At 45.3% G+C, this 17,610-nt stretch overlaps 1 protein-coding gene across 1 annotated transcript in view; it reads left to right on the top strand.

Moving 5' to 3' along the window:
- Positions 1-17,610, top strand: part of Shc3 (SHC adaptor protein 3) — a 133,868-nt gene that overhangs the window by 105,032 nt on the left and 11,226 nt on the right. The window contains exons 8-11 of the mRNA XM_006976853.4: positions 2,409-2,559; positions 3,906-3,993; positions 4,893-5,051; positions 8,607-8,902. Of these exons, the coding sequence (XP_006976915.1) occupies positions 2,409-2,559; positions 3,906-3,993; positions 4,893-5,051; positions 8,607-8,902 (694 nt within the window). The remainder of the gene's footprint in view (positions 1-2,408; positions 2,560-3,905; positions 3,994-4,892; positions 5,052-8,606; positions 8,903-17,610) is intronic.

Genomic DNA, 17,610 nt, shown 5'->3' with positions numbered 1-17,610 from the left:
TTTTTTTTCCGAGACAGGGTTTCTCTGTGTAGCTTTGCACCTTTCCTGGAACTCACTTGGTAGCCCAGGTTGGCCTCGAACTCACAGAGATCTGCCTGGCTCTGCCTCCCGAGTGCTGGGATTAAAGGCCCGGCAAGTGTCATCTTCTACCACTCTCTACTTTCTTCCCCTTTGAGGCAGGGCCTCTCACTGAACCTGGAGATCACTATTTTCCAGCTAGGCTGGTGGCCAGAAAGCTCCAGCAATCCTCCACCTTTCACCTCTCAGGTGTGGGAGAGTTTCCGGTGCATGCTTTAAGTTTCACTTAGCTTTATAGATGGGTGCTCAGGCTCCAAGCTCATGTCCTCAAGCATATATAGTAGCTCTCTTACCCACTGAGCTGTCTTCCCAGTCTTCAGGTTTTTTTTTTTTTTTTAATATCCCCTGGGTTGCTACAAGCTTCTGGTTAATTCCAGAGTTCTGAAAAAGTTGAGTCAGACCAACCAACATCTCCGGCCAGTTTTGATTATATGGAAAATAATTTCAGAGGTCCACCCTCTGCTATGAATATGTTGTGGCTGACATATTCCAATGAGTATATCTCTGAATAAGACAGACTTAGTCCAGCCACTCACCTTATCTTTACAGATGCCCAAGACATAGATGACTGAGGGAACAGTGACTAATTTCTTTCTTAGTAATAGGTATCGTATTCATCCATTTTTAGTACTATAGCGAGAGCTTGGATGTAGTTCTGTAGGTAAAGTGCCTGCCCGGGAAGCCCTGGGTTCCATCCCCAGCACCATATCAGCTGGGCGTGGTATCCCATGCTTGTAATTTGGGCACTTGGAGGTAGAAGCAAAAGAATCAGAAGTTCAAGGTCATTCTTGGCTACATATGAGCTCATAAGAATCCTGGGATACATGAAACCCTGTCTCAGTATGTAGAAAGGATACATAGAAATATAGAATAGTAACAAAATACCTGGGGCAGGCTGACTTTATGAAGAAAAGAGGTTTATGTAGCTTGTTCCTTTAGAAACCAAGTATACAGTTCTGGCTTTTGCTCAGCTGTCCTGAAGGCCTCTTGGATGCATGTCATCATGGTACATGTGCACAAGAACAAAGAGGAAGTTGCAAGAAGCCAGAGAGCCCCCAGGTCCACGAGTCTTTCTAAGGGCATGTCCTCAATGGCTTATGGTTCTTCCATGAGGCTCCACTTTTTTCTCTTTTTTAATAACATGTTTTTAATATAATATTTTATTAACTCATTGAGAATCTCACATGATAAATTTTGATCATATTTACCCCCATACTCTTCAGCCTCCTCCCAGATCCACTCTCCACCCCTCCCAACTTCCTGTCCTCTGTTTTATCTTTTGAAATAACAAATGATGATTCCAGTTTGTGCTGACCATGAGCTCATGGGTATGGGGTCATCCACTAGAACACAGGCAATCTACCAGGGGCCATACCCATAAAAAACTGACGGTTCCTCCCTTGCAGCCATCAACTATCAGTGGCTGCTCAATGCCTCCCCCGCGGCCCCCTCACCATGCTAAAATGTTTACTGGCTTGATCTTATGCAGGTAACCACAACTGTTGTAAGTTCATGAGTGCCGTGGCCATCTTGTTTAGGGGACTTTGGGGCTTACAATATTTCTACCCTGCTCTTCTGCTGGGAAATGTTATTTTAATGTCTGTTATTTTGTTTATGTTGCATTTGTTTAACTCTGTGAAGCTGTGTTACTGTGCCTGTCTAAACACCTGATGGTCAAGTAAAGAACTGGCCAATAGCAAGGCAGGAGAAAGGAGAGGCGGGGTTGGTAGGCAGAGAGAGTGTATAGAAGCAGAAATCTGGGAGGAAAGAATCAGAAAAGTAGCCAGAGAAGGAGGAGGACTCCAGGGGCCAGTCACCCAGCTACACAGCAAACCATGTAAGAGTAAGATTACAGAAAAGAATGGGAAAGGCCCAGATGCAAAACGTAGATGGGATAATTTAAATTAAGAAAAGTTGGCAAGCAACAAGCCAGCTAAGGCCAGGCATTCATAATTAAGAATAAGCCTCTGTGTGTGATTTATTTGGGAGCTGGGTGGGGCCCCCCAAAGAGCAAAAGAGTAGTAAAAACAATAAACAACACTCTTCTGCAGTGATCCTAAGTACAGGGGGAAGAAGGGGGTGGTGACTGATGGATTGGTGTAGAGGTCTCATTTGTGACGGAAAGACTCCACTTCTTAAAGATTCCACCACCCTTTAACACTACCGCCTTGGGGACCAAGCCTCCAACCCATGAACCCATGTGTGTTAGGAGCCACACTTAAACCATATCAGGTGTTTTGCTTCTGTAGTGGAGGCGGCACTGATGTCAGAGTCATTGGTCTGCCTGTATCCTCAATTCTGGGTGAAGGTCACTGCAAATCTTTTAACAGAATGCAGAGTCTGGATGAGCCATGGACTGAAGAGGAGGGAGATGGTCCTGATCACCCATACTACAACAGTGTTCCCAGTAAGATGCCTCCTCCAGGGGGGTTTCTTGATGCTCGACTGAAAGCCAGACCCCAAGCTCCTGACACAGCCCAGGTAAGTTTGGGGTTGTCTTCTTGGGTTACCGATGACCTTCATTTGCATTTACGTTCTTCAGTGTTATTTCTGGCTGGTGTTCCTCTTAGCTTTTGGCACGGTCCCTCACAGGCTTTCTTCCACCGAAATCACAGAGCACATGGGAAGGAGGGGGTCTGGTTTGACCTCACAGTGCATTGACCAAGTGCCTTAGAACCACAGTGCCGTGTCTGAGGCGTGAGTGAAGTGGCCTAAGTCTTAGCACCAATGCCAACGTGCTGTGTTCTTAACGAGAGGATGGCAGGATTCCAGGCTTTTTAAAAGGCCTGTGATACTACTGTGGGTTCCCTGAAAAGAGTGGACCCGTCCCCTGAAGGTATGGGGATTTTAAGCCTTTCTTTTTCTATTTTGTTTATCCACTACTCTGTTCTATTTTCACTTCTGTTGCTCTGATAAAACACCCTGACACTAACCAACTGAGGGGACCAAGTGCTTAGCTAGCTTACCAGGTTAGAGTCCTTCACTGTGGGGAAGTCCTGGGGCAGGAGCCTGAAGCAACAAGTCACATCACAACCACAGTCCAGAGCAGAGGGATGTGTGTGAATGCTCACGTGCTCGCTTGTGTTCAGCTCACGTCCTCCACTCTTACTCAGCTCAGGTCTCCCTGCCTAGGAAGCGGGGCAGCATACAGTGGTCTGGATTTTCCCACATCAACCTACTTAAAAGGCCAAATCCCCCACTAACATTCCTACAGACCAACGGAATGTAGACAATCCCTCACTGAGACTCTCAGATGCATCTCTTCTAGGTCGTATTAAGTTGTCAATTAAAACGAACCACCATTCCCTCCAACTCAAACAACCTTTAACTCAAAATTGCTTTCTAAAACTATTATATCTCCATCTTTTATATTTTTTCCTTTCTTTCGTAGCGCTAGGGATGAAGCCCAGAGTTATGTGCTGGGTGAGCTGAGCAACACTTCCAACCCCGGATGTGATAAGGTCACTGGTACCAATAAAAATGTTAGGACCTCACTGACATCAAGGCTTCCTGCTTCTCAGGGAATGTACTTCTCTGGGAGTGGATGGCTGCTGGTACAAGATCTCTCTGTGGTCACCCTTGGGAGAATTAATGGGGATCATGAAAACAAGGAGAGTGTTGTAGCATTAATGAGATTGTGGATTTTTTTTTTTTTACAACCATGCAAGTTTATTTGTCAAATACAATGCCACTGGAGGCAGGAATGGAAAGGTGGGTGTCAGAGAGGATGCATCAACCCCCCCAAACTCCGCCCACTACACCGTGGCTCACAAAGAGGAGAAGGAAAAGATACTTCCTTTTTTCTGATTATCAACATATATCTCTAGTTTGCAGGGAAAGAGCAAACTTATTACCAGGGAAGACACTTAGGAGACACATTTGGTGACGACTGGCAGCGAGCACCCACCAGGCAAGGTAAGAGGCAGAGCATGCTCTGCACAGGTCACGCACTGACCATGGGTCTCTACGCTTCCTGTGAGTAGGAATGAGACTCTCTGGAGACATCAGGAAAATGAACATTTGACAGGCACCTGAGACTCCATAGCTCAGTATGTCCTAAGCTCTTATTTGATTTTTCTTTTAGTTTTTAAGTTTGTTTTAGTGTTTGGTGAGGCAAAGTCATTTTGCTGTACAGTTCAGACTGGCCTTGAACTTTCAGTGATCTTCCTGCTTGTAGCCTTCTGAATGCGGGGATGACAGCAGGCATGAGTCAACTCCCCTGGCTCCCAAGATCTTATTTGAAGCCAGTAGATGCTCCCCACCCCCCCACCCCCCGCAAGAACAAACAAGAATTTCTTCATCTATTTGCCAGTAGCCACCCTTCCTAAAGGAACATTACCAAGGTTTCTGTTCCACAAGCAAAGCAGAGATGGTCCCACACAGAAAGAGTGATCCAAGCAGGTGCTCTTGGGTAGCACTTTCTGCATTACCTCTAAGTGACAATACAGCTGAGACCCCCAGGGCCAGCCTCAGCACTCCTTTGGCTCACTGGGAAGTCATATTGAGGCAGTGTTACTCAATGCTCGGCTCCTAGGGCCCTGGAGCACCAACCTGGTTGGCCATGTTGGGCAAGGCCTTTAATCACCAGTGCTGACCCTGGCTAGGAGATTTTTTTTGTTTTTTTTTAAATGAAGGACTGGGAAGTGTCTTAGCCCTGGTACTAACAGGTTTAGAAGAGAATTAACTATGCATAAATGTTCTCACCAGCAGGCTTGAGGAGCTGCTCTGTGGAATTCTGGGTAGGTATCCCAGACACAGAGGCTGGAAGAGTGTCACCATCCTAAGAGGTAACAGGGCTCACTTTCTTGGTGCAGGTTCCTTGGACATCTATAGCACACCAGAAGGGAAAGGGCATATGGCTCTGGTAGGAGAGACACCAACCTATGTCAACACCCAGCCGGTCCCTCCACAGGTTTGGCCAGCAGCAAGCAGCAGCACTGAGAGCAGCCCACGGAAGGACCTCTTTGACATGAGTAGGTGTCCATGGCTTTCTCTGTGCTGCCTTTTATCCGATAGCCACGTCACCACTGGATTTCCTGCTGGACACGGATTGGGTTCCAGTAAGGTGTTTGGGTTACACATCCTCTCTGCAGCCAAGAGACTTTCTTTTGAGGAAACTGGTTTTCCTCTTGAAGACCAACAATGTACACAACAATGTATGTGTGCTCATTTGAATATTAATTGGCCATACCATGCAAACTGATGTATGATTTCAGAGGAACAGAAGTGACGTGGCTGTAGTCAGCGACCTCAGTTTATCAACAAGCACATTCGGATGAGAAATTGCTATATACCTTGTTTACGGTGCCCTCCCTCTGCCACCTCTTCCACCCCCCTCCTCCCTCCTGTCAGCCCTGCCCTCCCCACTCCCTCTCTGCTTGCCCTTCCCTCCCTGTCCCATGCATTTCCTCTCATTTCCCCTCTCATTCTTCCTCCCAGCATCCTCCAAATATGTATCCAGTGCTTACCATGTGTCAAATACTTTTCTAATTACTGAAATTATGCAGGAGTGTGGAAACACATGGCCTTACTCTGGTGTGGTTTAAACAACGAAGCACATGCTGTCAGGCGATGAGGCGTGCTTAGCAGTGAGCTCTAGAGCAGGATGAAGGGAAGGGTGGGAACCCACTGTAATCGGCAGTGTGGGCCCACGATGTCACGTGGACTTGCTCTTTGATGTATAGTTAGAGAAAAGTCATGAACTGAAATGCAATAAGTAGAAATTGTTAAGGAACTTGGAAAGAGTTTTGGAAGCTCATGAGGATAAACATACATACATAGATATGGGGAGAGAGAGGGAGGGAGAGGGAGAGAGGAGTTTATATGTATGTGGGTGGGTTTGCCTCTCTCTCTGGTGTGTGTGTGTGTGTGTGTGTGTGTGTGTGTGTGTGTGTGTGTGTGTGTGTGTGTATGTGTGTACATGTGTGTGCATGTGCTTAGGCCATAAGATAACCTTGAATGTCATTCCTCAAGAGCCATTTCCCTTGTTTCTGAGATAAGGTCTCTCTCTTGGCCTAGAACTTGCTAACTAGATCAGCCTGACTGGCCAGTGAGCCCCAAGGATCTGACTGTCTACACCTCCTCAGTACTGGGATTGCAAGCACATACCTGCATGGCTCTTTTGTTTTGTTTTTTTAAGGTTTATCTTTATTTTTTATTTTTATGTGTCTTGAGTGTTTTTGCCTACACGGATATATGTGCACCACATGTATGCCTGGTAGCTGTGGAGTCAGGTCAGAAGAGTCAGGTCCAGTAGAAATGAAGTTGAAGGAGGTTGTGAGCCATCCTGTGGGTGTTGGTAACTGTATCCAGGTCCTCTGCAGGAGCAGCATTCCTCTTAACCACGAGTCATCTCTCCAGCCCCATGTGCCTGACTTTTAAAACCTAGGTTCTGGTGATCAAACTCAGGTCCTCATGCTTGTGAGGCAAGTACTTTACCAGCTGGCCTGACATGCATGCACACAGATGCATGTGTACACAAACACACACACACACACACACACACACAGAACCAAAATTATCATTTTATCTTTTATCCAATAGTTTTTAAATCACTTTTCTTCCCCACACTTATAAAGGATTTAGTGATTCTCAAAAAGATCTAATTCTGTTTGACGTGTTCTCCTCTCTCTTTTTCATCCTTTCCTAATTTCCACTGGATTTGGCTTATTTTACACCATTCACTGAGGAGCTGTAGAGTTCCAGTGGGTATCCCAGAAACAATGTGGGACTCGGGGGCGGAGCTTCGTTCAAGAGAGACCACTCTAGTTGCTGCTGTGCTTACACTGTCTCGTGCAGGTGCTCGGATTCCAAGTCCACAGTGTTTACCCAGCACCGCATACCTTTCTTCCAGTGCTTTTACCATCGTACTGGAAAATCACACGCTGAAGTTGAATCAGATGCACTTAGCGAGTTCTTTTGCCACTGGTATGTGTTGTCACTCGCAGAGGTCTGAGGACCCACTGATATGCTATACAGTAAGGAGTCTGTTCCAGAGCAGATTGAGCCACGTGTGATAGCAATACTCAGATGCCAGTGAAGGGCAAGGCAAAGTAGGCTTCCTATCCTGGAGCAAGTCTACCAGAGACACCAGGGATTTGGAAGGAAATCTGTGGTGCTTTGGGATTTTCATGGAATCAGTTTCCTGGTTTGTCTATTCCTTTGGCACTGACAAGTTTGTATACAGGGTTTCTTTCTTCTTCTTTTTAAAAAACTGTTTATTCTTTGTGGCTTACACATCATGCATCTCAATACCATTCATCTACCCATCCCTTCATATCCACCCTCTGCCCTTGTAACCTTTCTCTAAAATAAAATAAGATTCAAGAGGAAAAAAAAAAACAGAAAAAGAAAAAGAAAGATCTCATCGTGGAAGTTGCAGTGTGACACAGTGAGTCACACAGTGTGCTCTTTAGTTCATACATCTTTACTTGCAAGTGTTTATTGCAAAGAGTCATTGGTCTGGCTTGAAGCCTCTGGTTTCTGCTACACTATCAGTGCTGGGCTCCCACTGGGACTCCTCTTGGATATCCTGTTGTTGCCCTGTGTCATGGAGATCCTGCAGCTTTGGGTCTGCAGGACTGGCCCCTTCACATGCTCCAACAGATCATAGATGGGGTGGGCCAACTCAGCCCTGGTTCTGGGCCTGGGTGGTTGCAGGGTTGGTTAGCCTGCCAGCTGTCCCCCATCCTCACCACCAGGGTGAGCTCTCCAGCATTGCCCCAGCTAGTCCATCCTATGTAGCAAGGAACAAGGGGCAGGGCGGGTTCTCCTGCTTTCATGCCCTCAGGGTCAGCTCACCCACACCTACACCACCAGGGCCAGCTCTACTGTGTTGCTCAGGTGAGGTGCAGGGACCATTCTCCTGAGTGCTGCAGCTGGTGAGGGGCAGGACCAGATCTCCAGCCCTCATGACCCCAGGGCCAGCTCCCCCACCTACCACAGCTGGAAATGGACATGGGGTGGCATCTCTCCCCCACCCACTCCATGTTATGGCAGATGAGGGTCAGGGCCAGATCTCCCATGCTCACATTCTCAGCTGCTCACCAGCGCCCCTGTTGACAAGATCAGCTCTACTGTGCTGCTTAGGTGAGGTGCAGAGCCCATTTTCCCAAATGCTGCAGCTGGTGAGGGGCTTGGTCAGGTCTTCTGCTTGCTGCAGGTGGAGAGGGGCAAGGTGGGGAGGGATGAGATTTCTTAAGGAGGCTGGCTAATGGTTCAGAGGTAGGTGGTGTGAAATGGCAGGTTGGACTTGCTTTCTTGCGGTGGGCAACGTTGAAGTCCTTCTATCCAGCCAGACAAAGTATGTGCTTATATCCTTGGCACCAGGCACAACCTCCAGCTGTCTGGAAAGTAGAATCACCAGAGAGTCATGCCAAAATTTGGGCGGTGCATTTAAATTCTAGTTCCGACTATCCATCTCTGTTGCCAGCCTTCATCAAGAGTTACATTTTAATTTTCATCTCTCACTCTATTTTTATTGCTCACTCTTCCGGGATTGATTTGTTACTGTCATGTGTTGTTGACAGAGCCTTTTGAAGATGCTCTCAAGAACCAGCCCCTGGGGCCCGTGTTGAGCAAAGCGGCGTCTGTGGAGTGCATCAGCCCTGTCTCACCCAGAGCCCCAGATGCCAAGATGCTGGAGGAGCTTGATGCTGAGCCCTGGTACCAAGGAGAGATGAGCAGGAAGGAGGCAGAGGCACTGTTGCGAGAAGATGGAGACTTCCTAGTCCGAAAGAGTACTACCAACCCTGGCTCCTTTGTCCTCACAGGCATGCACAATGGCCAGGCCAAGCACTTGCTGCTGGTGGACCCGGAAGGCACGGTGAGACATGGGCAGGCACCTTCCAATAGGCTCATAACTACCTTTAACCATGTCTATTTATGAGGCCTCACATGGGACATATCCACACTGCCTCTTCTATCTACATGGACCTGCCAGGGACAGGAGACTTCTGTGACAAGTGTTAGTGATCTATGCGAGTTATAAAACGTGGAAAACTATCATAGGCCAGGATAAAAGCTTTCATCTTCATGCCCTTGATAACGAAATGGGGCCTGGGATGACGGCTCAGTGGTTGAGAGTACAACTGCTCTTGCAGAGGACCTGAGTTTGGTTCCCAGCACCCACATTTGGTGGTTCACAACCCCCTCTAACACCAGCTCTGGGGAATCCAGTGCTCTTTTCCAGCCTCTACAGGCACCTATGCTCATGTGTCTACATACACACTGATAGTTAACATTTTAAAAATAAAATGTTAGTTAAAAGGTAATGAAATAGCAGCTAGGGAAATGGCTGAATGGGTAAAAAGCTTGCCATGTGTATTAGTTACTTTTCTGTCGCTGTGATAAAATACCATGGCCAAGATCAACCGAAGGGAGCGTATTTGGGCTTATACTTCCAGAGTAAGAGTTCACAGTGGTGGAAAGGGCATGGCAGCCGGAGTGGGAAGCTGGCTGGTCACATTCTGTCCACATAGTAGGACACAGGAGGAGTGGACTGGGAGTTGACTGAGGCTGTAGACTCTCAAAAGCCCACCTCCAGCGACACACTCCCTCCGTAAGGCTGCGCCTCCCAAAGGTTCCATAACCCACCCCCAAGCAGCATCACCAAATGTTCAAATACATGAGCCCATGGAGGACATTTTTCAGTCACACCCCTGTACTGCAGAAACATGAAGACCTGAGTGTGAATCTCTAGAATCCACATAAAAGCCAGACATGATAGCATCTGAGATCCCAGTGCCCTTACAGTAAGATGGGAGGCTGCCTCAGTCAGGGTGACCATTGCTGTCGTGAAACACCATGACCAAAGCAACTCGGGGAGGAAAGGGTTTTCATCATCAAAGGAAGTCAGGACGGAAACTCAAACTTGGCAGGAACCTGGAGGCAGGAGCTGATGCGGAGGCCATGGAGGGGTGCTGCTGACTGGCTTGTTCAGCCTACTGTAGCATGAATCTTAAAGAGTCTTATTAATAAAATCAAACCTGAGGTCAGTTATTGGGGTGAATGCCAGAAGATCAGAGAAGCAGAACAAGTCACAGCCACCTCATCTCACCAGTTCCTCAGCTGATCCTGTCTCCTCAGACTGGAATGAATCTCAGCTGAACTGTGTCTCAAAAGCCTAAGAGCTTAACCAGCCAAAAGCTTCTAGTTTCTGGTCCTCACGCCTTATATATCTTTCTGCTTTCTGCCATCACTCCCTGGGATAAAAGGCTCACTTTCTGGGATTAAAGGCGTGAGTCACCTTGCCTGACTGTTTCCAATGTGGCCTTGAACTCACAGAGATCCAGAGGGATTTCTGCCTCTGGAATGCTAGGATTAAAGGCGTGTGCTACCACTGCCTATCCTCTATGTTTAATATTGTGGCTGTTCTGTTCTCTGACCCCAGATAAGTTTATTAGCGTGCACAATATTTTGGGAAATACAATACCACCACAGCCTACTTTCTTATAGAATCCAGGACCACCAGCCTAGGTCAGGCACCACCCACATGGGCTGGGCCCTCCCCATCAATCATTAATTAAGAAAATTACCTAAACAGGTTTGTCTACAGCCTGATCTTATGGAGGCATTTTTAAAATTGAGGTTCCTTCCTCTCAGATGACTTTAGCTTGTGTCAAGTTGACATAAAACAATGCAGCACAGAGGCAGAGGCCAGAAACTTCCCTGAAACTAGTTTGATGTATACAGTTGTGAACGATGAGATATCTCAACAGTGTCAGACAAGGTAGAAGATGAGGTCTGGCATTCAAGGTTTCTTTTTCCCTCTAACCTCCACATGCACACTGTGGCTGCTCTTACCCAATCTCTCTCTCTCTCTCTCTCTCTCTCTCTCTCTCTCTCTCTCTCTCTCTCTCTCTCTCTCTCTCTCTCTCCTCTCCCTCCTCTCCCTCCTCTCCCTCTCCCTCCCCCTCCCTCCCTGTCCCTCTCTCTCTCCCCTTCCCTCCTTCTCTCTCCCTCCCCCCCCCACACACACACTAAGGAAACAGAGAAACTTTGGCTTGCTATAAGGACACTTAAAAAGTTATCTGTTTTATATGCTATGGAAAGGGACCTCCATTTGGAAGTGAAACCTAAAATATAAAACTGCAAAGATAACTGTGAAGAAAAGATTTAGAAAAATGACACTTTTGGAGACTGGAGAGATGGTTCAGTGGTTAAGAGTGCTTGTTGCTCTTAGAGAGGTCCTGAGTTCAGTTCTCAGCGCCCACATCAGATGTCTTATAACTACCTGTAACTCTAGCTTCAGAGAATGTGATACCCTCTTCTGCCCTCCAGAGGCACCTGCACACCCATGAGTGCAAACACACACACACATACACACACACACACAGACAGACACACACACAGACAGACAGACAGACAGACACACACACACACACACACACACACACACACACACTACAGCAATAACAGCAGCACTATTCCTTCCTAAAATATTCACAGTGAACACAAAAGTTAAAGTCTCCCAGATTTTCAATATTTATCCCAAATAATTCCCAAACTGGACCCCTAGGCTTTCCTGTAGGCTAGAAAATGTCCTGGGCAGCAGGCAACCCTCATTAATTAGCCTCATGTTTTCCTGGTCAGGGAGGTACAGCCTCCTGACACTGAGTTGGTAGTCCAATTCTGTCTGAGTAATTCTGTGGGTTCTGACTTGTCCATGTGCCAATCAATAAGTGTATTTGACTTTACCCTGGGCATAGTCCAATAATTGCCAAGTTCAGTAAGTGCAATTTAATCAACTTAACCATTGAGCAAATGCCAAGACTGTTATTTTAAACCTCTTATCCAGTGAAAACAAAAAGTAAGGTAGAATTACTTAACAGAATTGGATCAGTCATGGGTGGGTAGGAATGGAACCAGAGTATTGGACTGGACTGTGTTTTGGGGGCACAGATGAGGGTAGGGGTCACCTGATGTGATTCAGGGACCTGGACCAAGATGCCCACACACATAATCCCTGGCGCTTTCAAAGCACCTGTCTCCATGGGGGCAGCCATGGGCCCAAGTAAGGAACAGAGTGAGCACAGCTGCTTTTCTGCTCATCTTCTGTGAAGGTTTTGTCAATTTTATTTAAACATAGCCCTTCTCTGAGAAAACACGTATCATGTGTTTGTGGTTTTTAGAAGTTTGCAAACTTGATGTGTATGTGTATGTAGTGTGGATATGTTCAGCTGTGAGTGTGGGCATATACATGGCATGCACGTGTGGAGGTCAGAGGTCAACCTCGAGTGCCAGGCCTCACCTTCCACTTTGTTTGAGAAGGCTCACTTGTTATTTACGTCTGTGAACACCTAGCTAGTTGGTCCGCGGGCTTTCAGGAATTCCCTTGCCTCACCTCCCATCTTGTCTTATGAACACTGCTATTTCAGGTGTGTGTGGTGTCCCTAGCTTAGAGTGGGTTCTGGGGATTCGAACTCAGGTCCTCACTCTTGCACTGCAAGCACTTCACCTACTGAGCCATCTCCCCAGCCCCAAAGATGTGGTTTTGAGATGGGATCCTTTCCTGCGTGGTTATCCAGTGTCTGTCACGCACACACTCAGGGAGCCGCTTCCTAAGCTCCCGGGAGAAGGCAGGTGCCTGTGCTGTCAGGGACCCTCATGATTAGCTTTCTCTGTGCAGGAGACTATCTACAGACTGTACAGGGGCGGGTGGCAGGGATGGGGGCATCTGGGGTCAGAGGAAACCTGTACATCTATGTTCACTAATGTTTATGTTTGCATCCTGGCTAGCAGCCCAAGGGGCACTCACATCTGCCCTTTTTATTTTACAGTGTCTGCCCGCCTTTGTGGATCTGTGGGGTGATGGGCAAGGGGATATTTGTCGTCTCATTTCTTCAAGTACATGTCACTAGCAGATGAGCGGGTATCCCTTACAAGTTTGGTGCTCTCAGCTTACCCGCGGTTGATCCTGACTTTTTACTGGGCTTTCTTTGCTTTGTTCTTCAGTCACAGAATTTTCAATGTGTTCCTTTATTTATTTTTCCTTATCTGACAATTTGGCCTGTGATTTTTCTCAACAAATAGAAATATCTTTCTTTGTAACGATTCAGCTGGAGCCCCTCCCCCCAGTTAGCATCATGATTTTTAGTTTTCTACTTTTCTTCACCCATAAATCACAAACACGCTATACTTTTTTATATTTTCTTTTGTTCGCTTCATAGTTTTATATGTCACAATTATTTAAATTCTCTCTGGAGGGACTTTTAAATGCAATAAGAAGTTGAGGACCAATATCTTCAAGTCTCTTAAACGAGTAAGCTCATCTCCATGTAACTGTTCATTAAATGCTTTGTGTTTTCTGGGCCACATGGAGCTTCCTCCTCCAACATGCATGCTCTCTGTTCCGGGCTCTATTTCTGGCCTGTGGCTATTCAGACTCTGACTGCTCACTCATCCATGTGTGAGTCCTGCCCTGTTTTCATCATGATGACTTTCCTAACATCTGGTGCTGTGATTTTGCCTCTTTCATTTATATAAAGCATCTTTGCTATTCTCAGACATTTATCTTTTTTTATTTGTATTTTATTTTATAAACAACACAACAATTTATTAGTAACATTTATTTTTATTATATTTATTTATTACAGGTGTGCCTGTGCCACGTGTTAGCCAGAGTACTAAACTGCTTATTTGATCTTGGTTTAATTTGGTGGGTGGTGGATATAGAGAACATTATCTATTTCTTTTAGATTTTCAAATGGGTGGAGTACAGGTTTTTAAAGCATGTCTTGATGATTCTCTGGACTTCCTGATGTCTGTTGTCACGGTCCCCTGTCTCCTCTAATTTGTCGATCTCCCTCCACCTTTAGCTGATTTGGCTCAGGGTTTGTCAGTTTGACTGTTTTTCTCAAAGACCCAACTCATTGGTTCATTGATTGTTTGTATTGTTCACTGTGTCTTTATTTTATTGATTGCAGTCCTCAGATTGATTATTTCCTGCCATCCACTCCTTTTGGGCATTATTTCCTTATTTCTTCTTTTTGTTCTAGACCTTTCAGTCATGTTGTTAATTACTAATATGAGATCTCTCCAGTTTTCTTTTTTTAATTTAGTGGAGGCACTTTGCACTATGGACTTTCCTCTTAGAACTGCCTTCATTGTGTGCATAAGTCTGAATATGTTTTTTCATTTTCATTCAAACCTAAAAAGTTTTAAATTTCTTTCTTAATATCCAATTTGACCCATTTTTCATTCAGTACTGAGTTGTTTAGTTTCCACGAGTTTGTAAACTTCCTGTTGTTTCTTATATCCAGCTTTAATCTGTGGTGGTCAGACAGGATGCAGGATGTTATTTCAATTTTTTTTGTATCTTTTTTTTGTATCAATTTTTTTTGTTGAGACTTTGGGGTTTGGGACTGAGTCTTTGTCCAAATGATATATCTATTGGCAGAAGTGGGGTAGTCACTCACTATCCCCATGTGAGGGTCAATAATGTGTGATTTTAGCTGTAGTAGTGTTTCTTTTATGAACATGGATGCCCTTGTGTTTGGTGCATAAATGTCTAGAATTGCAATGTCCTCTTGGTGGAGTTTTCCTTTAATGAATATTTAGATGTCTTCCCTGTCTCTTTAGATTAGTTTTGGTTTGAAATTTTGTCATATATTAAAATGGCTACATTGACTTGTTTCTTTGGTTCATTTGCTTGGAATATCTTTCTCCAACCTTTTGCTCTGAGGTGATATTTGTCCTTGATTGTAAGGTGTGTGTCTTAGGGTTTCTATTACTGTGAAGAGACACCATGACCATGGCAACTCTTACAAAGGAAAACATTTAATTGGGCCTGGCTTACAGTTTCAGAGGTTTAGTCTATTATTATATGGCATGGTGGTGTGCAGGCAGACATGGTGCTGGAGAAAGAGCCGAGATCTGGATCTGTAGGCAGCAGGAAGAGAATATGCCACAGTGGGCTTGACTTGAGCATCTGAAACCTCAAAGTCTGCTCCTAGTGATACACTTCCTCCAACAAAGCCACACCCACCCCAGAAAGGCCACACTTAATAGTGCCACTCCCTGTGAGCCTATGGGGGCCATTTTTTTCAAACCACCACAGTGTGTTTCTTGGACACAGCAGAAAGATAGAGCCTGTTTTTGTGACTAATCTGTTAGTCTGTGTCTTTTTATTGGGGAATTGAGACCATTGATGTCGAGAGTTACCAATGAGTACTCTTTATTGATTCCTCTTATTGTATTTTGGTCGTGTGGGCTTCCCCCCTCTTTTGATTTGCTGGTTTGAGATTATTTATTCCTTGTGTTTTCTTGGATGTGGTTGAAGACAGTTTTGCTTGGTACAGTAGTCTGTACTGGCATCTGTGGTCTCTTAGAGTCTGTAGAACATCTATCCAGGCCCTTCTGGCTTTTAGTGTTTCCATTGAAAAGTCAAGTATCATTCTAATAGGTCTGCCTTTATATATTACTTGGTCTTTTTCCCTTGCAGCTTTTAATATTCTTTCTTTGTTCTGTACATTTAATGTTTTGATTATTGTGTGTTGTGGGGAATTTATGTTCTGGTCCAGTCCATTTGGTGTTCAGCATGCTTCTTATACCTTCATAGGTACTTCCTTTAGGTTACGGAAATTTTCTTTAATGATTTTGTTGAGAATATTTTCTGTACCTTTGATCTGGGTTTCTCATCTTTCCTCTATTCGTATTATTTGTAGATTTGGTCTTTTCCTAGTGTTCCAATTTTTTTAGATTCTTTTTTTTTAATTTTTTTTTTTATTTTCTAGAGCTGAGGACCGAACCCAGGGCCTTGCGCTTGCTAAGCAAGTGCTCTACCACTGAGCTAAATCCCCAACCCCTTCTTAGATTCTTTATGCCAGGAATTTTTTAAGTTTAACATTTTCTTTGGCAAATGAATCCATTTATTCTATCTTCTTCAAAGCCTGAGACTTTCTTTTTCATCTCTTGTATTGTTGGTGAGGCCTGCGTCTGAGGTTCTGATTGAGTTCTGTGTTAGTCAGGGTTCTCTAGAGTCATGGAACTTATGGAATGAATCTCTGTCTGTCTATCTATCTGTCTGTCTGTCTATGGAATTTATTGGAATGACATAAGCTGCAGTCCAACTGATCCAACAATGGCTAGCCGTGAATGGAAATTCCAAGAATCCAGTAGTTGTTTAGTCCCACAAGCCTGGGTGTCTCAGTTTGTCTTCTGTAGATGCTGGAATCCCCGAGAGGGAGGCTCCAATGCCAGTGAAGGAATGGATGTACTACCATAGCAAGGGCAAAGAGGCAACAAGCAAAAGCTTCCTATTCCATGTGCTTATACAGGTTTCCAGCAGAAGGTGTGGCCCAGATTAAAGGTGTGTCTTCCCACCTCAAGATTCAGATCAGAGGTGTGTTTTCCCACCTCAAAGGTCCAGACTAGAAGTGGATTCACCCACTTCAAACCAAGCCAAATATCTCTCACAGGTGTGCCCTCCATTTCTAGATTGCAGTTCATTCCAGATATAGTCAAGTTTACAACCAAGAATAGCCATTAAAAGTTCCTAAATTTTCATTTCCGGTTTTCCCTCAGTTTGGGTTCTTTATTGATTCTATTTCCACTTTCATGTCTTAAACAGTTTTCTTCATTTCATTCCACTGTTTGTGTTTTCATAGATTTCATGAATGGATTTGTCCATACCCTCTGTAAGCTCCTTAAGTGTACTCATAATAGTGATTTTGAAGTCCTTGTCTTGTGCTTCAGCCAGGTTTCATTTCTCATGGCCAACTGAGGTAGAGTTGCTTAGCTCTTGTGGAGACATATTGTCCTGACTGTTATTTATTGTCTTTATGCTGGTATCTAGGCATCCAGGTTTGGGTTGATTGTAATTCTAGGCACTGATATCTAGTCTTGTCTTTGTTAGGTGGGCTTTCTGGTCCTTGGCTTCTGTTGCCCTTTCTAGATCTTAGGAGAGTGTGGTGGCTGTATGTTGCCTGGTAGGGAGTGCTTCTAAGTCCTTACCAGGTGTGACCACTGGGCATCTCCAGTAGAACTTGTTTCGAGGTATTGGGAGCTGGCACACGGGAGTGGTGATGGGCTAGAAGGGAAGCTAGGTCTGCCACAAAATCTGTGGAGTCCACAGGGAATGGAGAAAGAGAGGGAAGACAGGGCCCTGTAGGTGGTCTGCCACAGGGCTGGGGGTGAGACTAGGGAACTGGAATTGTAGGGTGAAAAGGAGAGTGAAGACTGTCTACCTGATTCCCGGTCACCTTGGCCAGTGGGTTTCCAGAGAGAGAGACTGACTTGGATGTTGGCCGGTAAGATAAGGGATTGGGTGAAGAAGGGAGGCTGTTGGAGTGTATGGGCTTAGTTCCGTGGGAGTGGGTCAGAGAGAAAGGAGAGGACACATCAGGTGGTTTACTAACGAGCTGGGTTTAAGGCTGGGGAATTGGAATTGGAGGATAAGAAGGAGAGTAGCTCTTCCCTGCCTGGTTCCCTGGCCAGCTTGGACAGCGGGTTACTTGGGAGAGATTCCACACAATTGCTTTTATTGTGGGTAACATTGAAGTTTAGCAAATGCTTCCTCATCATGTTTTGACA

The sequence above is a fragment of the Peromyscus maniculatus genome, chromosome 5 (genome assembly GCF_049852395.1).
Source record: "Peromyscus maniculatus bairdii isolate BWxNUB_F1_BW_parent chromosome 5, HU_Pman_BW_mat_3.1, whole genome shotgun sequence".
NCBI lineage: Eukaryota > Metazoa > Chordata > Mammalia > Rodentia > Cricetidae > Peromyscus > Peromyscus maniculatus.
This window is presented reverse-complemented; position numbering and strand designations above follow the sequence as displayed.